Genomic DNA, 23,741 nt, shown 5'->3' on the forward strand with positions numbered 1-23,741 from the left:
TGACCACGAGCCACGAGCCTACTCCAGTCCACCAGAGACACGGAGAATATTCTTCAGCGTGATACTCTTTGGTCCTTTCAGGTTAAAGTCACCACGTGGTAGGTACAAAATAAAATAAATCACGTTTTGGGCGCAACACAAGCTAAATTTTGATTTAAAGCTTTCGTGACTGCAGTAATTTATATTCAATATATATAAAAAAAATATAAAACGTGAGAATTTTTATTGTTTTATATATTTATTATTTTATTGTTTCCCTTCAACGTGACTTTACCGAAAGAGCTAAGAATATAAGGGACAAGTCCTTAGTAACAACTCCTTACGAACTCCCAACTTACTAACAACTCCCTACTAACAACTCCTTACGTACTAACAACTCCTTACTTACTAACTCATCATTTTTCATTGCTGAAGGGGTTGCCCCTCCTACCTGAAAATCCTGGCTCCACCTCTGAGTGTGTGACAGGGTCAAGTTTGTATTTGCAGTAAAGTCTAACTCTATTGAGCACGGAGGTTATATAAAAACAGTAGTTTATTTTTGTTTTCCTATGCTACTCTTTCTAAGAATGTAGTCGGGAAGTTATCACAGCACACGTGCAGCTGGTCGGAACTGTTCATCCCAGCATTCAAGGACATCTATGCCTGGCTTCACACCTCTAAGTTGCGATTGAACATTAATTTATGCATTTCTGCATAACACAAATAGTATTATTTTCAACACCCTTTGCTAGGTCACCTGAATTTAGCTTTCATAAATATTCATTTTGAAGCCAGACAGCCGAAATTGTGTGCTCGGAGTTTTGGGTTAACATTCATTTTGAAGATACGAGCGCTTCCAGGCACGTTTATGACATTTGCCCTCATTGCGTGCCATAACAGCTCGTGTGATGAATTTGGGACACTTTTTCACTATAACATGAATATATGAATAAGTATAGACGTGTTAGTCACGTGTGACTGTATATATGCATTCCTCTGTGCATCGATACTGACGTGTAGATGGTGTGGATATTATTTTTTTCTCTCTGCAGCTGTCGCTTCCTCTGCAGAATTTTACTGATGGAGCAAAGGCACTCAGTGCAGCTCGGTGCAAAAAGGCATCAATGCGACCGGTGTCCATACAGCACGGATCGTACTGAACATTTGACATTGCACCAGAGAACTCACACAGGGGAGAAACCCTTCAAGTGCAGTGTGTGTGGGAAGGCGTTTTCACGTTCATCTACTCTTGTAACACACCAGAGAACACACACGGGAGAGAAAACCTTCAAGTGCAGTGTGTGTGGGATGCGTTTTCAGTCACCAAATCTTCAAAGACACCAGAGAAGACACACGGGAGAGAAACCCTTCAAGTGCGGGGTGTGTGGGAAGGCGTTTGCACAGTCACCACATCTTCATGTACACCAGAGAACTCACACAGGAGATAAACCCTTCAAGTGCAGTGTGTGTGGGAAGGCGTTTTCAGTTTCATCTGCTCTTGTAACACACCAGAGAACACACACGGGAGAGAAACCCTTCAAGTGCAGTGTATGTGGGAAGGCGTTTGCACATTCATCTACTCTTGTAAAACACCAGAGAACACACACGGGAGAGAAAACCTTCAAGTGCAGTGCGTGTGGGAAGGCGTTTTCAGTTTCATCTGCTCTTGTAACACACCAGAGAACACACACGGGAGAGAAACCCTTCAAGTGCAGTGTATGTGGGAAGGCGTTTGCACATTCATCTACTCTTGTAAAACACCAGAGAACACACACGGGAGAGAAAACCTTCAAGTGCAGTGCGTGTGGGAAGGCGTTTTCACAGTCACCAAATCTTCAAAGACACCAGAGAACACACACGGGAGAAAAACCCTTCAAGTGCGGGGTGTGTGGGAAGGCATTTGCACAGTCACCACATCTTCATGTACACCGGAGAACTCATACAGGAGATAAACCCTTCAAGTGCAGTGTGTGTGGGAAGGCGTTTTCAGTTTCATCTGCTCTTGTAACACACCAGAGAACACACACGGGAGAGAAACCCTTCAAGTGCAGTGTGTGTGGGAAGGTGTTTGCACATTCATCTTCTCTTGTAACACCCCAGAGAACACACACAGGAGAGAAACCCTTCAAGTGCAGTGTGTGTGGGAAGGCGTTTTCACAGTTATCAACTCTTCATGGACACCAGACAACACACAAGCATCAGAAGATCAACAAGGAGTGGAGTCTGAAATCAGCTTGTGAAAGTCAAAGTGCCGCAATGAGCCCATCCCTCATGAAACAAGAACCGGAAGAAAATCCCAGCTTGGACACTTTTAAAGATATCGAGGTGAAATATGAAGAGGTGAAGGTGAAATGTGAAGAAGTGATGGTGAAGAGTGAAGAAGTGATGGTGAAGAGCGAAGAAGTGAAGGTGAAATGTGAAGATGAAGATTCAACTCCACAATGGGACCTTCATATCGATGGAGGCTCATACCCGAACCGCTCCTGGGCCTCCCTTTCGCCAACCCGCGTGCTCAAACATGCGCCCCCCCGTCTCGAGAGAAGGGGCTGGCAATTTCAAATTAACATCGTCCAGACAAATCGCAGCGGCGTACGCAGCCGCTGCAAGAAAACCTGACAGTTTTTTCAGCTCTCCTTTAACGAACACGTGGAAGTTATCGAACAGTGACATTTTATCTTTCCAAACATCGCCAGGCCCCTCGGTGGACATCGACGGTGAATCGCCCCGCCGGCCGTCCCGAGTTCTCGCCGCCGTCCGTCGTCGACCTCGGCCTGGCGGAGAATCTCGGCGCTGCGGGCGCCCTCCTCGACTCCGGCTCTCCCTGCCGCGGCGCCGAGTCGCCCTCTGGCCTCCGCTCGAGCCGGCGCCCCGAGCGCGAGCCGGGGCCGCCCCTCCCAGCCGGCGCTCGCATCGGACGGCGGCGCTCGCACGCGCGAGAGACGAGAGATGCCCCGTTTACCGTGCGAGCGGTGAACGGGGCGCACCTAGCCTGGTGCGAGCGCCGGAGGCCACTGCGCTAGTAGTCCGGCTTCGGCCGTGCCCTCCTCGCGGTCGAGCACGCGGCCCGAGGTCCGGCCGCCGGCCTCGCGTTTCTGTTTGTCGTCGTTCAATTTCCGCCCGGCAGGTGCGCCGGTCCGGTTCCCGTTCGCGTGCGCGTGGGGTGCAGCGAGCGAGTGAACGCCGCACGGCGGAGGCGTCAGGGAACGGGGGTCGTCGTTTATTGTGAAACCGTTGGGCGGTGGATCGCGTAAGTGTACACACGTGGGCACACCCACGCACACCTTTACATAAAAGCCGCTTCTTATCGCCCTCCATCACGCGGTCGGGGGTTGGGGGGGCGGGGGGAGCGGCCGCACTTAAAGAACACAGGAGGGGAATTACAAGAAGACTACGACGCTCAAAATACTTTCATAATCGTCACAAAAAAAATCATCAATAAAATCAGACTGCTGTGAGCTACTGCACGCACCTAGCTGCCAGGCAAATGTTGGATTTGGTTGCCAGGAAACTGTAATTGTTGCCAGGGCAACCGTGTGAAAAGTTTTTTTTGGTTTGGCCATGTTTTTTCTGTTGTAGTACGGAGTTAGAATGATGGCTTTAAGTTGTCTTGTTGTTGTTGTTTGACTTGCATCCCGCTGGGATTTTTGCACAGAGCGTGGGAGTACGGTGCTTTTCGTGGAAGATTTTTGCTGGTTTTTTTTCCCGGATTTTTCTGTTTGCGCATAGTCACTTTAAGATGTTTTCATGTTCACGTTTTATGTTTGTTGCGGTTGCACCCGATCAAAAAAATGAAAAAAAAATCAATCGTGCGCCGCGCATGGCGCTGGTTAGAGCCCTGCGAGTCTCGATATGAGGGGGTGGTGGTGGTGGTGGTGGTGGCGGTGGTGGTTCTGTAACCGCGAGCGTGGTTCGCTCACCGAGCGTGGTTCCATTACGACGCGAGGGCCTCTAGCACCACGGTCCAATCGGTGTCGGCGAGCGGCTCACGTCGACGTGGTGACGTCGCCACGCGCAGCTCCATCGCCGTGGTTTAACGTTGCCGCTGGTTACGTCGCACCGCCGTGGCGGCTACGTCACGGCGAGCTGTTCCGCCTGGCTCTGTGACGGCGAGTGGTTCCGCCTGGCTCTGATGGCAAGCAGCTCCGCCAGGCTCTGTGACGGCAAGCGGCTCCGTCTCCGCGGGGCGCGGTTGCTGCCACGGCCGGCTCACCGCCCCCCCCCCCCCCCGCCATGCCCCCTGGCACGGCAGCTCTGCTGAGCCGGCGCCCAGTGCTGAACCCAAATAGGCACTTAAATAAATGTTGTACTCCGCACGTTAACAGCCACAGAGGCCGAGCTCAAATCAACATGGTTATTATTTTTTTAATATATAAATCTTATATTTCCACAGCGCTGAAAACGGGGCAGGAGGCCTCATTGCTTGCTGCCCCAACTCCACCGCCTAAAAGTGATTAGTCGTGATTAGTCGTGATTAGTGATTAGTCGTGATTAGTGATTAGTCGTGATTAGTCGTGATTAGTGATTAGTCGTGATTAGTCGTGATTAGTGATTAGTCGTGATTAGTCGTGATTAGTCGTGATTAGTGATTAGTCGTGATTAGTCGTGATTAGTGATTAGTCGTGACTAGTCGTGATTAGTCATTAGTCGTGATTAGTCGTGATTAGTGATTAGTCGTGATTAGTGATTAGTCGTGATTAGTCATGATTGAGTCGTGATTAGTGATTAGTCGTGATTAGTCGTGACAAGTCGTGATTAGTTGAACCATTCAAAACGCAGGCGGTGGCATACCACAAGTTGGCACATCACCGCCTGCTGGCAACCACGTCTGTCGGTAGAGCCCCGACACTCCCTCCCCCCTCCCACCCCCCGGCTGACGTGATTGGTTGGTACAGTCCCATAAACTCATTATCCATGCGACTATACTGGCAGGGGCGGGGGTGGGGTAAGAGGAGAGACGTCATTGTCTCGGCCAACGATGGTTCATGAGGCTGGAGTTGTGGAGTACGTGGGGGAGGAGGGGGCACCTGGGAACCCACGGGCAGCAGCGTCACTTGGGGGAGTCGCTCCGACGTACCGACTGGAGCGTTAGCGACGGCGCTCGCTTAAAATCGCTCGCCCGCCCCTCCCCGCTCACTCACCCCGCCCACTCGCCCCTTTTTAACCGGCGGCCGTGGTTTTTTGCGGTTCAGCTCGCGGGCGGGCGGGCGGGCCGGCCGGTTTCGTCTCAAACCAACGTTCAGCGTCGCCAATTCGTCGACGAGGAACCTCCCCTCGTCCAAGGTCGCGACGCGGATTTGAGAAAAAGCCGTCCATGAATTTCTAAACGCATCGTAAACCCGACGCGGGATCGGCTTCGTCCGTACCCGGAGATCTGGAACCGCGTCGCCGCAAGCACGCCCACTTCCTCCCGTTCCTGACATCGTGAACCAACGCAGATTTCCCCTCGCCGGGGGGGGGGGGGGAGGGACCACAGCGGCGTCGCCCTGGTACCACGAAGTCGTTACACGTACCGTCGCCTCGTCCTCCAGTCGGGTTATACCTCCTCTCCCCCAACCCCCCCAAAAGAAGCAAAAAAGGAGTAGCCTCCAAACTCAAAATTGCTGCTAGCGGGCAGGCGGACAGGCAGGCGGACAGGCGGTCAGGCGGGCAGGCGGACAGGCAGGCGGACTGGCTGGTGGATCGGCAGTCCAGCCGGTGCTATGCGGTGGGCGGCCGGTCACGGGGGTGTTCTGGTGGGTGGGTGCTGGGGGGGGTGAGTGGAGGTGCACGGGGGGGGGGGGAGGGGGAAATGACGACGAGGAGAGAGTGGGGTTGAGAGTAGTAGGTGGTGGTGGTGGGGGGCAGGGTGGTGGTGGTGGGGGGCAGGGTGGTGGTGGGGGGTCTCAGTCGTCACAGCCGCCGCCGTACATGTCGGCGAGCTTACGGAAGCGCGGCCCCCACGAGTTGAGATGCTCGTAGTAGTCGTAGTCGTCGTGGTGGTCGTCGTCGTCGCCGCCCCCCCCCGCGCTCGAAGAGCCGAGCGAGCTGAGCGAGCTGAGCGAGCCGGCCAGGGAGCCGTCCCCCTCGTGGTGGAACACGTGCAGCGAGTCGTAGGGCGGTGTTGTCGTGTCGTCGTCGGCCGTGCGCAGGCCCTGGAAGCCAGAACACCACCACCACCGCCGCCGCGGGAGACAGACGGTGACGTTAACGACGATGACGTCATCGACGTCGACAGCCAATGATGACGACGACGATGACGTTTGTGACGGCATCAGCAACGATACAAACGTCGGCACCGATGATGACGTCATCGACATCGACAGCCGACGACGATGACCTAACGACAAAATTTTGCCATGGCATCAACAACATCGGCGATTACGTCGCCAGCAACGACGTCGTCCACCATTAAGACGACATCGTCATCATCTGCACGCTGTGCACTGTGTGGTGGAGCGGTGGTGTAGTGGTCAGCGCCCCGCACTACGTACGTGTCTACGTAGAATTTCCACTGCGCCGTACGTAGCCAACTGCGCTAATTGGGGGCGTTACGAATCCCGGCGGCCCGAATTGGATCCCCGTTCACGAGCAAACAATGCGGTGACGATTATCTGACCCGGTCCTGGGCCTCCCCCCTAGCTCGACTCCGCCTCAATCGAGTCCCCGGGTGCCGCGTGTCAACATCGCCACTGGGGGGGGAGACAAAGACGGCCAGCGGGCATGGTGCCGGCCACCCACCCTCCTCCGTGTGCCGCTCCTCGCCAACGGGACCTTTGTCTCGTGCCGCGTGCATCGTTTGACGGGGCGGTGGCGGCGGTGGTTCACGTGCGCGGCGCTGGGTTTGGTCGTGCGCGGTTCCATCCCCTACGTGCGTGCGGCGTTTGCCACCTCTCCCACCCACCCACCCACCCCCCCCTACCACCCACCTCGCTGATGAAGTCGCCGATGTCGCTGGGGTGCGGGTAGCGCGGCTCGGCCAGCGACGGCCGCTCGTCCAGGTGGCGCACGCCGGGGCCCTCGCGGCGCGGCGCTTCCGGCGGCGGCAGCTCGCTCGGGAGCCGCAGCAGCAGTAGCAGCGCCTGGTCGTAGTCCTGCGGCGGCAGACCGCGCCGTCATCTCGCCGGCGCGTGGGCACGCAGGGCGCTGCCGCCACCGCGAGAGGGTCTCTCGCTGGACAGTCAAACCGCAACCACCGCCACACTGCCGTCTCTCCGCACCACCGCACCACCGCACCACCGCTTAAACGCACCGCGCAGATGTGCGAGCACGCCTCTCACCCGGTCCTCCTCTCCCCCGCCCTCGTCGTCGTCGTACGTGAAGACGTCGCCGCCCTCCTCCTCGTCCTCGGGGTCGCAGAGCGGTTTCTCGTCGCGGCGCCTCTTGCGAGCGACGAAGAGCGGCGCCAGGACTGCACGTGGGGGGGGGGGGGCGACCCGCCCCGGTCAAACCGCGGAAATCCTCCGCGAACGAACGGAGATCTCGCCGCACGAATCCCCGCGCCGCCGGGGGGGGGCCCCGCGTCCGCAGCACCGGGTCCCCCCGAACGATACCGACGGCTATTATATTATTAGCTCTTTCGGTAAAGTGACGTTGAAGGAAAACAATAAAATATATATAAAATACAAATTCTCACGACGTTTCGACCATAACACAAACGGTCGTCATCAGGTGTGTCCGTTTGTGTTATGGTCGAAACGTCGTGAAAATTTTTATTGTTTTATATATATTTTATTATTTTATTGTTTCCCTTCAACATGGTGACTTTACCGAAAGAGCTAAGAATATGAATCGCTGCAGTCACGAAAGCTTTAAATCAAAAAGATGCCGACGACGACGACGTCAAACTCACCGAGAAGCAGCAGCAGCAGCAGCAGGCAGAGGAGGGCGGCCTCGGCGCCGGCGGCGTTGAGGCCGCCGGCGGCGTCGCGGCCGACGCAGTCGCCACGCCGGTCGCAGGCGCACACCTTCACCTGGAGCTCCGACACGGCGCTCATCGCGGGGTTGCCCGAGTCCGTGACGAGCAGCGGCACCAAGTAGAGGCCCTCGGGCAGCGCCGTCTTCATGCGCAGCTGCGAGCCGCCGCCTGCGGGGCAGGAGGGGAGGGGAGCGGCGAGCGGAGAGATGTCGCGCGGTGCGCCGAGGGCGGGGTGGCGGGCACATCGTGACGCGGGGAGTCGCGCCGGCGACGAGAGTCGACGACGCGGCTCTCGGCCGCGTCCCGGGCCGCCCGCTCGTTCGGAAAGCGCCGGCGAATCCGGAGGGGGTCGGGGGCGGCGACGTTTTCCCGGCTCTCGTCCGACGGGTCGCGAGGTGCGGGTCGACGACAATGGACTGGCGCGTTCGGTTGTTTTGGAGCGGTGGCCTGGGGCGAGGACGAGATTTTGCGCGTTGCGATGCCGCACCCCGCCTCCGCCGTGTTTTATCCATCAACGTGGCGGGATTTGGTGACTCTGCCTTACGGCTCAAGCTGGGGCGGGGAGGGGGAGAGGGGGAATGGGGATCCGTCCGGATCGGAAAAACCCGGAAAATATTTTCGTACCCGGCACACCGCGTCCAGTATACCACTGGCTCCTGCTCAGTTGCGTGCCACCCCCACGCTCAGTGGGTTCACGAGAAACAACGAGATACTGGGCGAGATAATTACGAAGTAATCCCTGAGTAGGGCGCTGGGTTTTGCTGCTACGCTGCCCTCTGCTGACAACACAGGCCAAGAGCAAGGTGGGGGCAGAGCGGGACAGGGTAGGGGGCAGTGCAAGCGTAGGAGTCATGGCGAGCGAGTGGGAGCAGAGTGATTGCTGAGTGATGGCAAGCGATTGAGTGATGGTGAGCGAGTGATTGCTGAGTGATTGTGAGCGAGTGATTGCTGAGTGATTGCTGAGTGATTGCTGAGTGATTGTGAGCGAGTGATTGCTGAGTGATTGTGAGCAAGCGAGTGATTGCTGAGTGATTGTGAGCGAGTGATTGCTGCGTGATTGTGAGCGAGCGAGTGAGTGCGGTTTGCTGTCCGCACAGCCGGACGTGGCAGTGTGGGTGGCGCAGTGCAAGGGCAGCGTGGGGGGGGGGGGGGGTGGTGGAGGGGCCCCCCACGCACCGTCCACCCGGTGGACGGTCCAGTTGTCGGCGGCGGCGGGGTTCCCGGGCGCCAGCCGGAAGCCGAAGGGAGTGCCGTTGAAGTCCTCGTCGGCGTCCCTGGCGGTGACGTCGACGGCGCCGCCCGGCGCGCCGCACGCCGCAGCCTCGTCGGGCCGGGCGACGGGGGCGTTGTCATTGACGTCCGACAGCAGCAGTGCCAGCGTCCCCGTGCCGCTCGCCACGGGGTCGCCTGCTCCCACCGGCACGCCGAGACACGAAGAGCGAGATTCCCGCACGCCCCCACCGCTCGCCGGCCTTCTACAAACCTGGGAAGGTTCGGCACGGCAGCCTTTGTCTCCCCAGTGAGGATGTTTACACACACACACACACACCTCTGTCTCCCCAGTGAGGATGCTTACACACACACACACGACACCTCTGTCTCACCAGTGAGGATGTTTACACACACACACACGGCACCTCTGTCTCCCCAGTGAGGATGTTTACACACACACACGGCACCGGGTACTCTTGTTTGAGGCCGAGTCAACCAAGGGGAGACCGATTCGGATAATCGTCATCGATGTTGGGCGTGAGCGGCAATCGAACTCGGCGTGCCGGGTTTGTGATGCAGCGCGCCGACCCTTCCACCACCGCTCCAGACGTGGACCGGTTACACAAGCATACCACACCAGGGACGCATTGTAAGGCTGAGTCTACCTACAGACGCACCACACTCACTCATTTTGTGAATTGCACCTTTAAGGAGAAGCCACACACGCCAATCGAAGGTGCGGGAAATGGCGAACGAGCGCGGCGCGACGGTGAGTGATGGCGAGTGATGGTGAGTGATGGTGAGTGAGTGATGGTGAGTGAGTAAGTCAGTGATGGTGAGTGTGTGATGGTGAGTAAGTCAGTGATGGTGAGTGAGTGATGGTGAGTAAGTCAGTGATGGTGAGTGATGGTGAGTAAGTCAGTGATGGTGAGTGAATGATGGTGAGTGAGTAAGTCAGTGATGGTGAGTAAGTCAGTGATGGTGAGTGAGTAAGCCAGTGATAGTGAGTGAGTGATGGTGAGTAAGTCAGTGATGGTGAGTGAGTGATGGTGAGTGAGTAAGCCAGTGATGGTGAGTGAGTGATGGTGAGTAAGTCAGTGATGGTGAGTAAGTCAGTGATGGTGAGTGAGCGAGTGACAGTGAGTGAGTGAGTGGTGAGTAAGCCAGTGATGGTGAGTGAGCGAGTGATAGTGATTGAGTAAGCCAGTGATGGTGAGTGAGTAAGCCAGTGATGGTGAGTGAACGAGTGGTAGTGAGTGGTAAGCCAGTAATGGTGAGTGAGTAAGCCAGTGATGGTGAGTGAGTGATGGTGAGTGAGTAAGCCAGTGATGGTGAGTGAGTGATGGTGAGTAAGTCAGTGATGGTGAGTGATGGTGAGTGAGTGATGGTGAGTGAGTAAGTCAGTGATGGTGAGTGATGGTGAGTGAGTGAGTAAGCCAGTGATGGTGAGTGAGTGATGGTGAGTGAGTAAGTCAGTGATGGTGAGTGATGGTGAGTGAGTGATGGTGAGTAAGTCAGTGATGGTGAGTGATGGTGAGTGAGTAAGTCAGTGATGGTGAGTGAGTGATGGCGAGTGAGTAACTCAGTGATGGTGAGTGAGTGATGGTGAGTGAGTAAGTCAGTGATGGTGAGTGAGTGATGGCGAGTGAGTAAGCCAGTGATGGTGAGTGAGTGATGGTGAGTGAGTAAGTCAGTGATGGTGAGTGATGGTGAGTGAGTAAGTCAGTGATGGTGAGTGATGGCGAGTGAGTCAGTGATGGTGAGTGAGTGATGGTGAGTGAGTAAGCCAGTGATGGTGAGTGAGTGATGGTGAGTGAGTAAGTCAGTGATGGTGAGTGAGTAAGCCAGTGATAGTGAGTGAGTGATGGCGAGTAAGTCAGTGATGGTGAGTGATGGTGAGTAAGTCAGTGATGGTGAGTGAGTGATGGCGAGTGAGTAAGCCAGTGATGGCGAGTGAGTGATGGTGAGTAAGTCAGTCATGGTGAGTGTGCGAGTGATAGTGAGTGAGTGATAGTGAGTGAGTGGTGAGTAAGCCAGTGATGGTAAGTCAGTGATGGTGAGTGAGTGATGATGAGTGAGCGAGTGACAGTGAGTGAGTGATAGTGAGTGAGTGGTGAGTAAGCCAGTGATGGTGAGTGAGTGAGTAAGCCAGTGATGGTGAGTGAGTGATAGTGAGTGGTGAGTAAGTCAGTGATGGTGAGTGAGTAAGCCAATGATGGTGAGTGAGCGAGTGATAGTGAGTGATAGTGAGTGAGTGATGGTGAGTGAGTGATGGTGAGTGAGTAAGCCAGTGATGGTGAGTAAGCCAGTGATGGTGAGTGAGTGATGGTGAGTGAGTGGTGAGTAAGCGTGGTGTGATGACGAATGAATAAGCGAGCCAATGTGGTGTGGCTGGGGCGTGTCTGTAAACAGGGGGGGGGGGGGGTGGTGCAGTGTGGGGGAGGGGCAGCCCTCACCGTCATCCGTGGCCAGGAAGGTGGCCGTGTAGGTGTTGGCCTGCACCAGGGCCGCCTCGCGGTCCAGCACCACGGCCGTGGTCACCTTGCCGCTCACGGGGTCGATGTGCAGCCAGTCGCCCGGCACCCAAAGCTTCTTGTAGCTGCGCGCGGCCCCATCACACACACACAGGTGAGTCACACACACAGGTGAGTCACACACAGGTGAGTCTCACACACAGGTGAGTCTCACACAGGTGAGTCACACACAGGTGAGTCTCACACACAGGTGAGTCACACACACACAGGTGAGTCACACACAGGTGAGTCTCACACACAGGTGAGTCACACACACACAGGTGAGTCACACACACAGGTGAGTCAAACACACACAGGTGAGTCACACACAGGTGAGTCTCACACAGAGGTGAGTCACACACACAGGTGAGTCACACACACAGGTGACTTTCACACACAGGTGAGTCACACACACACAGGTGAGTCTCACACACAGGTGAGACTCACACACAGGTGAGTCACACACACAGGTGAGTCTCACACAGGTCAGTCTCACACACAGGTGAGTCACACACACAGGTGAGTCTCACACACAGGTGAGTCTCACACACAGGTGATTCACACACACAGGTGAGTCACACACACAGGTGAGTCTCACACACAGGTGAGTCACACACACAGGTGAGTCTCACACACAGGTGAGTCTCACACACAGGTGAGTCTCACACAGAGGTGAGTCACACACACAGGTAAGCCTCACACACAGGTGAGTCACACACACAGGTGAGTCACACACACAGGTGAGTCTCACACAGAGGTGAGTCTCACACAGAGGTGAGCCTCACACAGATGAACAGAGGTGAGTCTCACACAGAGGTGAGTCACACACAGAGGTGAGTCTCACACAGGTGAAAAGAGGTGAGTCACACACAGAGATGAGTCAGACACACAGATGCACAGGGTTCACACAGGCGATTCACACAGCTTAGTGTCATGCAGCCGAACAGAGTGAGTCACACACAGGTGAGGCGCACACACACACACACAGGTGAGGCGCACACACACACACACAGGTGAGGCGCGCACACACACACACACAGAAGGGTCGGCTGCCGGCTGTCCGGGCGGCGACGGGAGCGGCCGGGGGGAGTGTGGCTGGGGAAGGCCTCACCGCACGGCCTGCCCCTGCGCGGTGTCGGGGTCACGGGCCACCACGGTGGTCACGTGGTGGCTCATGGGGAGGCCCTCGGGGAGCTTCACCTCCCGCCGCAGCGGCTCGAACGTCGGCCCCTCGTTCTCGTCTTCCACCATCACCTACCGGGCCGGCGGGGGGGTGGGGGGGAGGCTGTTAGCGAGCACCTGTAGAGGTGGTGGGGGGGGCTGTTAGCGAGCACCTGTAGAGTTGGGGGGGGGGCTGTTAGCGAGCACCTGTAGAGGTGGTGGGGGGGGGCACGGTGTGGGCGGTCGTGCGGGAGGCGGTGCGGCCGTCACCAGCGCTGTGCTTCACAGCGCTGGTGACGGCACAGATGTCCAGGAGACACCTGTGAAAAAAAAGGTCTACTGGACTTGAAATAAGTAAACATCGGGGTGCTTAAGTCATTCGCTCTCATCGGCCGAGAAAAATTGTCGATAACAAACGGGCGCGACTGAAGTTTCGCCGTCTGAGGCGGTATCAGATCTGCCCCCGCGAGCGGCGCAGGAAGCTGTGGGGGGGCGAAACTTGTGGGGGGCCGCGGGGGGCAGCGGGGGGCCGCGGGGGGCACTCACGGTGACGGTCGCGGTGCTCGCCGGTCCGAACTCGGCGCTCTTGAGCGACGCCTCGTTCTCCACGGCGACGACGAGGTTGTACTTGGACGAGCTCTCAAAGTCCAAGGGCTGCAGCGTACACACACACCACACACACACACCACACACACCAACCACGCACCACACACACACACCACACACACACCACACACACACACACCACACACACACACCAACCACGCACCACACACCAACCACGCACACACACCACACACCACACACTCCACACACACTTACCACGCACCACACACCAACCACGCACACACACCACACACACACACCACACAACAACAACAACAACCGCTATTCGCCACTAAGTGGCGGTGACGTCACCACGACGCTTGTGCCAGGCTATGTGCACCCTGAGGCCACGTGAAGTGTCGAACGCCCGCTGGCAGGAGGTCACGGGGCAGACCCAGGTGCCACGGGTCGACTGACTGAGATGACTGGCTGATGCACCACCTGTGCCCCCTACTGTGCCAACCTGCTGTGCTTTAGCCACCCGGCGCTCCGCTCGCTGTTGTGAGCGTCGCTCCTCCGCCCTCCGTTGTTGTTGGAGGGCGACTGCCTCCAACTGCCCAGTAGCATCCTTCACGAGCCTCCTCCACAGAGGCCGATCTTGACACCGCTGGTACCAGTCATCGGCAAGTCCACTCAGCTCCACGTCCTCCTGTACCACATCACTCCATCTCTTCTCTAGCCCGTGCCGCGCCCGCTTAGCCCCCTCAATCCGGCCAAACAAAAACTGTTTCGGCATGCGGTGGCTGGGCATGCGGGCTACATGACCCAGCCATCGCAGCCTTGCCTGCCGGAGGAGCTCACCGATGGGACCCTGCCCAGATCTTTCAAGGATTTGTGAGCTCTTCACACAATCCAGTCTGGTTAAACCCAGGATGGATCGTAGGCAGGCCAGCCTAAATGTTTCTAACCGGCGAAGATGTTCCATTAGGGGGGTCCACGTTTCGCAAGCGTAGAGAAGGGAGGGAATGACCGTGGCCGAGAAGACCTGAAGCTTAGTGCGGAGCGACAGACCAGGTAGCTTCCACACAGCGTTACGCAACCGATGAAAAGATATTGCCGCTCGACTGATTCGGAGTGAACTTTAATCGATTAAACTTTAATCGCTCTGACAGCTACCGGCTTAGTGCGGCCTGGAAGCGTATTATTAAATAATACACATTACATTTAAAGAATTACTAATCTACAACTCATTACTAATCATAACCAATGACTGATTACTAATCGATTATATAATTACAATACCCCCCCCCCTCCGCCTCTAATCACTGCACCTGATATGAGTTAAGTGATGACGTCACCGTGCTGCTCTATATAAAAACCGGGAGCAAGCGAGGGCTTTACCATTCTGGCGAATTGCCCGATGATGCTGGATGTATTTACCAGCAAAACGTCGTACTCAAACTGTAAATGTGGATTAACTCTTCAACACACCGGTGGGCTGAAGTAGTGAATTATTTGTCTTTTGTCAACGTGACACTTTTTTTGCTGATTGGCCGTGTCGGGTGGTGGAGGGTTACGACACATTTATAAATAAACGCGATCTAACTCAAAAACCTTTATTATGAATCCATTACCACCACCACCACTACCCCATCACCATCACCGTCTCCTACGTTACACCATCACCACGACCATCAGCATCACCATCATCACCACCACTATCACTACCCAACCGCGGCAGCGCGTGGCAGACCCCCCCCCCCCACCGCCCTCCCCCCACCACCGTGCCCCCCCCCACCGCCCCCCCCCCCACCGCCCTCCCCCCACCACCGTGCCCCCCCCCACCGCCCCCCCCCCCCCACCACCGTGCCCCCCCCCCCACCTTGACGACGTAGAGCCTGCCGTCGTTGGTGCGGGGGTCGGTCTCCACGGCGAAGTTCTTGCCGGGGTCCCCGCCGCGGACGACGTAGCGAGTGCGCCACGCCGGCGTGCCGGGCTCGTCCACGTCCGTCGCCGTCAGCGTCGTCACCGTCACGTTCACCGCGTTCTCGCGCGCCGTACCGCTGAACTGCGGCGGAGACGGTGGTGGGGGGGGGACGTCGTCAGATTCATTGTTCCGCCAGTCTCAAAAATAAAAATATTTTACCAGGTGAGGCCCCACAGCATGGAGCTATGCAGCTCTGTTTTTAGAAGCAACCTAGCCATCAAATGGTAGCTCAGCGAAGTGGCTCATCATCACGTGGAAATGTACACAACAGCTTTGAACGCAAGACCACCACGGGGAGAACATTCAAATTACAAATATACACGCGTCAGGGTCAGGATCAAACCCACGACCTTCCGCATACCGCACAAGGAAGTGAACATCTTGCCAACCGGGAAATGTTAGTCGATGGCGAATGTTAATTTAGAGGCAATGTAAGTCTACGGGCCATTTTCGTCTAAGTGCAATGTAAATCTACATGCAATGTTAATCTACGGGCCATGTAAAGTCTAGGCGGGTGATCTGGTGGCGCGGCGTGGTTGTGTGCGGCGGCGGCGGTGCGTACGGTTATGCCCGTAAACTCGGGGGCATTGTCGTTTTTGTCGGTGATGGCGACGATGGCGGTGGCCGTGTTTGCGAGGCCGATGTCCGGGTCGCCCTCCATGTCCAAGGCCTGCACCACCAGCACGTACTGCGGCGTCCTCTACACAGACGGGGCACGCAGACGCACGACTCTTACAGATGAACAACAAAACGACGAGGACAAGCATTCCTCGTGCAGCCTCGACAGACCTTTGTGCTGGGTGGCCAGCATCACGCCCGGCCGCCTTTGTCTCCCTAGTGGGGATGTTTTCACACTGCAGCAGGCTACTCATTTGAGGCCCGAGTCGACCGTCACCGGTGTTGGACCGGTCTCAGGTCCCCGGGTTCGTAGCGCGGCGCGCTAGCAGCGTCACCGTCGCTTCCGAGACACAGGGCACCACACAATACGAGGTACATGGTCAGTAGAAATACATATATTTCATTCTATCTATGCTGGTATGTGCAATCCAAAGGTTGAACACGAAATTTAACGCTCTTCTGAAATTCGTGGTCCGCCAGGAAGTGTCTAACTGTGTTGTTGGCCTGACTGGATGTGCTTCACATGTTTTTTCAGGTTTGTTGAATTCTCATCTCTCATCTCTTTGCTGTATTTACCTCCGCGATTTGTTCTTGACACCTGATGAAGATCGCTTGCATTGTGATCGAAACGTCGCGATTGTTTTTTTGTTCTAATATAATTTTATTGTATTTCTACGTATGTGACTTTACCGAAAAAACCAATGAGTAATTTTATGCAGCCACGAAAGCTTTAATACTTTATTAGGGCACCACACAATATCAAGAAGCCACTGTAGCTGTGCACTTTTAAATCCAGACTGAAAACTCGTTTCTTTAGAGCTGCTTTTCGTGTCGAGCCTTTCGCCCTTCCCTCGCACCTCCGATCAGCGCGGTCGCCTGCGTACGGCGCGCGACTTGACGTTCAACGCAACGTGCATACACGACTGAAAACACGCGAACGTAACACCGTACACACAACCCCGGAGGTTAGCCACCATCCCCCGGTCCGACGTCAGCCAATCGGCGGCGGTTGCCGCGGGACGACGCACCTCGCGGTCCAGCCCGGCGGCGATGGTGCTGATGACGCCCGTGGCGTTGTCGATGGTGAACGTGCGCTCCAAGGGCACCTTGGGGGCCTGCGACATGATCTTGTAGCGGATCATGCCGTTGGCCGTTAAGGCGTCGTCCTTGTCGCTCGCCTCGACCCTCATCACCGCCGTGCCTGCCGGGGGTGGGAGGGAGGGCAGGGCAGGGCAGGGGAGGGCAAAGGGGAAAAGCAGGGAGGGAGGCGTGGACGTCGTTACTATCAAAAAACAAAACATTATATTCGTTCGCATCACAACCACCACCATTCTTGTCATTCTCAACATCATCGTCGTTATCAAGAACATCCACGTCCATGTCCACGATCCAACATCCACGATCAAAGATATTATAAATAATGTCATCACAATCATAATGATTTAAACCAGCTTCACCTGTTAATCATAAACATCATTGCCATTGTTACCGTCACCACCATGCCTATTGCCACCTCTACCTCATTCACCACCAATATCCCCACTGCCACTACCACCACCATCACAACAACAACAACCGCCATTCGCCACTAAGTGGCGGTGACATCACCACGACGCTTGTGCCAGGCTATGTACACCTTGAGGCCACGTGAAGTGTCGAACGCCCGCTGGGAGGCGGTCACAGGGCAAACCCAGGTGCCACGGGTCGACTGAGACGACTGGCTGATGCACCACCTGTGCCCCCTACTGTGCCAACTTGCTGTGTTTTAGCCACCCGGCACTCCGCTTATTGTGAGTGTCGCTCCTCCGCCCTCCGTTGTTGTTGGAGGGCGGCTGCCTCCAACTGCCCAGTAGCGTCCTTCACGAGCCTCCTCCACAGAGGCCGATCTTGACACTGGCAAGTCCGCTTAGCTCCACATCCTCCTGTACCACATCACTCCATCTCTTCTCTAGCCCGTGACGCGCCTGTTTTATCTCCCTCGATCCGGCCGAACAAAAGCAGTTTCGGCATGCGGTGGCTGGGCATGCGGGCTCCATGACACAGCTATATGCCGGAGGAGCTCACCGATGGGACTTTGTCCAGATCTTTCGAGGATACGTGAACTCCTCACACAATCCAGGCTGCCTGGTTAAACCCAGGATGAATCGTAGGCAGGCCAGCCTAAATGTTTTAAACCGGCGAAGATGTTCCATTCGGGGGGTCTACATTTCGCAAGCGGAGAGAAGGGAGCGAATGACCGTGGCCGAGAAGACCTGAAGCTTCGTGCAGAGCAACAGACCAGGTAGCTTCCACACGGCGTTGCGCAACCGATGAAAAGACATTGCCGCTCGACTGATTCAGAGTGAGACCTCTGCTGTCAAACCGGAGCTGGTCATGAGCACACTGCCCCGGTATGGGTAAACTCTCCACTCTCTCCACAACTGCCCCATCACCAATTGAGAGTTGCGGGGGTTGAGTGTCCGATGGTACAAAATACCCAGGCGGGCGCTATCACTATCACACCCCCGTCACCACCGCGCCCGTCTGTGCCCGTCCGCACGCCGCACCTGGTGGGGATCCCTCAGCCACGGAGCCCTGGAAAACGGGCGTGGCGAACTCGGGCCGGTTGTCGTTCATGTCGATGACGTTGATGACGAGCTTCACGGGGTTCTCCACCGGATGCCCCTTCATGTCCACCGCGTGGGCCTTGAGCTGCAGCGGGCACGCCACGCACACGCCACGCACACGCAACGCACACGCAACGCACACGCGCGTTACACGCAACGCACACACGCGTTACACGCAACGCACACGCGCGTTACACGCAACGCACGCAACGTGCGGCACACGCAAGAAAGCGCGCGGGGACTGGTCGTTGTTCTGCGCCCTGGTTCTCATCGCCATTGGAGCTGCCCTGAGCTGCCCCTGGGTCCCAGTCATTGGTGCCGCCCCCGATTGCCCGGCCGTGTAAACGTCGCCACTCTGGAGACAAAAGCGTGGGTGGGGTTGCTGGCCACCCACCCCGTCGTGCACAAATGTTGGCCTTTATGCGGTGCTCGCTAACAGCACTTGCCTCAACCGTCTACGACGCGCTATACAAGGGATCCTTTGTCCCTGCGTCTCGTTGTTGTTGCGGTGGTGGTGGTGTGGTTGTAGTCGCCGACGTTTGGATGTTTAGAGTTGGCCAAACATCCCTCTAGAGCGGCGGTTCTCTAAGGGTAGTACCTGGACCACCGACGGTCTGGGACGGTACTCCTGGAGGTCCGCTGGGTTGCGATGCTGATTGCAGGTTGATCCGCAAATGTTTACGCCTTTTGTTTCGGACATTAATAGTTTACTCGTGATATTTAAAATTGAAAAATTAAATTAAGTAAACCACCTCGATTAAAACTACCCGAACCCTGAGATCTCAACCGTTAAAGCTGCGTTAACGTTCTTTTAATGTTCCGGTAATATGAATATAACTTAGTAATATTGGTATTTAGAGAAGTGAATGGTTTGTGTCACCAGGGGCAGGAGGGGGTTGCACCACGTAAATGTTTACACTGACCGAGTGGTCCGGGGACCAGGAAATTTGAGAAAACTCCGCAATAGAGGCCTGGACCTTACTACGCGAACACAAACACACACGTGGATGTGCTCACACACACACACGTGGGTGTGCTCGCTAACACACACACGTGGGTGTGCTCGCTAACACACACGTGGGTGTGCTCACTAACACACACGTGGGTGTGCTCGCTAACACACACATACACACGTGGGTGTGCTCGCTAACACACACACACACGTGGGTGTGCTCGCTAACACACACACACACACGTGGGTGTGCTCGCTAACACACACACACACGTGGGTGTGCTCGCTAACACACACACACGTGGGTGTGCTTGCGTGGGCGCCTCACCAGGTACTCTCACGGTCCAGGGTCTTGGTGACCGAGAGGCGTCCGGTCACGGAGTTTACGACGAACACCCCCGTGGGGTTCTGGTCGGCGCCGGGCCCCACGATGCTGTAGCGGATTTTCCCGCGCGTGTTCGATTTGATCTGCGGGGGCGCACGCACACGGGGTAGGGGAGGCGGCAGTTGGCGGCGTTACGCTCTGCGCGATAGCCACGCTCGTACATCGCGTGAAAACGCGTACGCAAAGATATCCCGGATGGCCTTCAGCAGGCTGCCGGGGCAAGCGCGGTTGGCGAGCGGCAGCAAACGTGAAGGCTGGCGTGGCACACGAGGGGGTGCGATATGCGGTTACCAACACACCCGGCCGCCTTTATCTCCCCAGTGTGGAGACGGTTATACACCGCACCGTGTACTTAGTTGAGACCAAGTTCAGATAACTGTCACTGGGTGTTAGCCGTAAGTGGAAATCAAACTCACGTCTCCAGGTTCAGAGCGCAGTGTGTGCTAACCAATTGACCACCGCTCCCCCAACATATATACATGTACACATACACACAAAAATCACATGCTGATACATGGCATGCTAAATACACCACGAACCCCAAAGACACATACACCACATGCCACACACACACATTCACCCTCACACTCACCAACGCGTGACATTCACACACTGCTCAACAGGGGGTTGAACGTAGGCAGCAGGGCACCCGAGTTGGGAATCGAACCCAGGCCCCCCTTTCTTGCTGGTGGGGGAGGGGTGCCGGGGTAGAGGGGGCAAGGGGGGGGGGAAGAGTGCAGGGGGACCTTCACCTGCACCAGCCCCTTGGGGAAGGGCCCGCGGTCGTTCTCGGGGACGTTGATCGCCGGGATGAGCCAGCCGCGCTTCTGCCGGCGCCGCCTGCCGCTCCGCAGCCGGCGGAACGCGAGCACGCCGCCCTCTTCCGCCCCCGCGGCGCCGACGCCCGCCTCCTCCTCCTCCTGGCGCTCCTCCTCCTCCTGGCGCTCCGTCTCCCGCTTGGACGTCCCCCCGTGCCTTCCCTGCGAGGCCAAGCGGCGGAGGGGCGGCGGCGGCGACTCCGTTGGGACGACGCTAACGGTGCCGCGCGCGGCCCCCCCCCCCCCCCCTCTCTCACGCGCTCCTCGCCGCTCGAAATCCAGCCAGGCCGCCCCCCCCGTCCCCCATTTCGTCACGTGGGGGGGGTGGGGGGGGTAGCACGGTCAACGTCACGAAGTTCACAAGCGACGTTGGTCGCGTTGGGCCACGCGTCGACGACACCAGCCGACCGTTCCCATTTGCCTCGGCCCTTGAACCTGAAGATTGCCGCGCGTGCCAAGTCGCTTACTTCACGTTTCTCCAACGGTGGCGAGATGTTAACTATACTCTTTGGTTCTATTCGGTAAAGTCACGTAGGTAAAAAATAAAATAACAAAAAATCACGTTTCGGCCAGGTCGCGTCCTTTAAGCTGTGGGCTTGCTGTCTTCACTCCAACGCTCTCCTCTGGACAGTCCAGTCCCTTCACCTGATGAAGGCCACTTGTGCTGTGGCCGAAACGTCGTGATTTTTTGTTATTTTATTTTTTACCTACGTGACTTTACCGAATAGAACCAAAGAGTATGGATCCTTGCAGTCACGAAAGCTTCAAATCTAGAGATGTTAACTACCTCGCCTGGTATGCCGGAGGTCGTGGGTTCGATCCCGACGCTGAAGGTGCCTGTGTATTTGGAGTTTGCGTGTTCTCCCCGTGGCCGTGTGGATTTTTCTCCGGTTCTTACAGGTTTTCCCTGCATATTTATAATCAACGTGCGCTTTGGGAGTTGTTTGTGACGCTATAAATACCCATGTGAATAACCGCCTCATCGGGCTATCGTTTATGGCCAGGGCGCTTCTGAAAGCGAGCTATATAACCCAGTGGGGCTTTATCTGGTGAAATAAAAAAAAGTTTGAAATGGTTTGATTGTACTCCGACCTCTAATCCGCAATTTCGAGGCGAAATTAATAACGGGCATACCGTTAAGACGCTCATTTCACCCACGGCGATTCAATTTGCTTGGGGGTCCGATGGTGGGGGGTGTTCTTAACGACATAAATTTGGCCGAATCATTGCGTGGCCTAAACCCGGAAAATAAACTCCGAATAGTAACGCCGGCTGCGAATAAAAACGTACACTTTTTCTTTGGTTGGTGAGGTAGGAGGTTGGTGGGGTGGGAGGTTGGCGAGGTGGGGGGGTGGGAGGTTGGTGAGGTGGGGGGGTGGTGAGGTGGGGGGTGGTGAGGTTGGTGAGGTGGGAGGTTGGTGGTGAGGTTGGTGGGGTGGGGGGAAGCAGTGTAAGTGGTAGAGGGATGCGAGGGGGGGTCTGACGAACGAGCTTGAAAAGGGGATGAAGGGGATGAGGACGCGTTTGGGGGTGTGAGGCCCCGTTACCTGAGACTCGCGGCTTTGTTCCTCCGCTCTCACCGCGCCCAGCAGCAGCAGCAGCAGGGGTAGCAGCAGCAGCACCCTGGGGTACAGCCCCCTCATTTCGGGGGTTCCGTCTTCGCGGGCGGGGGGGGGGGTCCCTGAATCCCCTCAAGTTCGCCTCAGAGAAGGGAGCTCTCTCCAGTCTCAGCAAGGGGGTAGAGAGGGTGACTGCTGCTGCCGTTTGCGAGGTCCCCGATTCGTGCTGTGGGCGGTGTTGGCGAGGGGGTTGTTCCCTGATCTCGGGAAGGGATCCCCGTGGCTCCGGGGGTCTGGCTGCTGTCGGGGTCCCGGGCTCGCTGGGGGCCTCTCGGCGACTACGCCCGCGGGAAAATGGCGCTGAGCGCTGGCGCGTGGGTGACGAAGAGGTGGGTGGGGCAGCAACTGGCGTGACGTCACTTCCGGTGTGACGAATGGCACCGCCCATTGCCTAAGGGGGAGGGGGGGATAAAGGGCGGTGGTGGGGGTGGGGCCGCAGCTGGCGTGACGTCACTTCCCATGTGCCGAACGGCACCGCCCATTGCCTAAGGGGGAGGGGGGGATAAAGGGAGGTGGTGGGGGTGGGGCAGCAACTGGCGTGACGTCACTTCCCTTGTGAGGAACGGCACCGCCCATTACCTGCGGGGGAGGGGGGATGAAGGGCGGTGGTGGGGGTGGGGCAGCAGCTGGCGTGACGTCACTTCCCGTGTACCGAACGGCACCGCCCATTACCTGGCGGGGGAGGGGGGATAAATGGCGGTGGTGGGGGTGGGGCAGCACCTGGCGTGACGTCACTTCCCATGTGACGAACGGCACCGCCCATTGCCTAAGGGGGAGGGGAGGATAAAGGGCGGTGGTGGGGGTGGGGCAGCAACTGGCGTGACGTCACTTCCCGTGTGAGGAACGGCACCGCCCATTGCCTAAGGGGGAGGGGGGGATAAAGGGCGGTGGTGGGGGTGGGGCAGCAACTGGCGTGACGTCACTTCCCGTGTGAGGAACGGCACCGCCCATTACCTGCGGGGGAGGGGGGATGAAGGGCGGTGGTGGGGGTGGGGCAGCAGCTGGCGTGACGTCACTTCCCATGTAACGAACGGCACCGCCCATTACCTGGCGGGGGAGGGGGGATAAAGGGCGGTGGTGGGGCAGCACCTGGCGTGACGTCACTTCCCATGTGACGAATGGCACCGCCCATTACCTGCGTGGGAGGGGGGATAAAGGGCGGTGGTGGGGGTGGGGCAGCACCTGGCGTGACGTCACTTCCCATGTGACGAACGGCACCTCCCATTACCTGCGGGGGAGGGGGGATAAAGGGCGGTGGTGGGGGTGGGGCAGCGCCTGGCGTGACGTCACTTCCCATGTGCCGAACGGCACCGCCCATTACCTGCGGGGGAGGGGGGATAAAGGGCGGTGGTGGGGGTGGGGCAGCGCCTGGTGTGACGTCACTTCCCATGTGCCGAATGGCACCGCCCATTACCTGCGTGGGAGGGGGGATAAAGGGCGGTGGTGGGGGT

General features: G+C 57.0%; 1 protein-coding gene across 1 annotated transcript; it reads right to left on the minus strand.

Moving 5' to 3' along the window:
• Positions 1 to 5,861: 5,861 nt before the first annotated feature.
• LOC142913315 (cadherin-2-like) lies at positions 5,862 to 22,602 on the minus strand. Its single transcript, XM_076060848.1, has 16 exons — positions 22,219 to 22,602; positions 20,606 to 20,833; positions 19,797 to 19,936; positions 19,440 to 19,497; positions 18,457 to 18,601; positions 16,939 to 17,111; positions 15,855 to 15,992; positions 15,188 to 15,373; positions 13,306 to 13,413; positions 12,710 to 12,852; positions 11,542 to 11,684; positions 9,050 to 9,280; positions 7,808 to 8,377; positions 7,236 to 7,366; positions 6,885 to 7,049; positions 5,862 to 6,110 (listed from the first exon to the last, which is right to left on the minus strand). The coding sequence occupies exons 1-16, from the start codon at positions 22,312 to 22,314 to the stop codon at positions 5,862 to 5,864; spliced, it is 2,904 nt and encodes a 967-aa protein (XP_075916963.1). The 5' UTR covers positions 22,315 to 22,602.
• Positions 22,603 to 23,741: the final 1,139 nt, after the last annotated feature.

This window comes from Petromyzon marinus, unplaced genomic scaffold, assembly GCF_048934315.1.
Source record: "Petromyzon marinus isolate PM22_M1 ecotype Great Lakes invasive population unplaced genomic scaffold, UKy_Petmar_22M1.pri1.0 PM_G_Scaffold_24, whole genome shotgun sequence".
Lineage (NCBI taxonomy): Eukaryota > Metazoa > Chordata > Hyperoartia > Petromyzontiformes > Petromyzontidae > Petromyzon > Petromyzon marinus.

Coding starts and splice junctions, on each gene's coding strand:
- LOC142913315 (XM_076060848.1), bottom strand. CDS start 22,314: ATGAGGGGGCTGTACCCCAGGGTGCTGCTGCTGCTACCCCTGCTGCTG. Junction 20,834..22,218: donor AACAAAGCCGCGAGTCTCAG/GTAACGGGGCCT, acceptor TTGGCCTCGCAG/GGAAGGCACGGGGGGACGTC. Junction 7,367..7,807: donor GCTGCTGCTGCTGCTTCTCG/GTGAGTTTGACG, acceptor CCCCACGTGCAG/TCCTGGCGCCGCTCTTCGTC.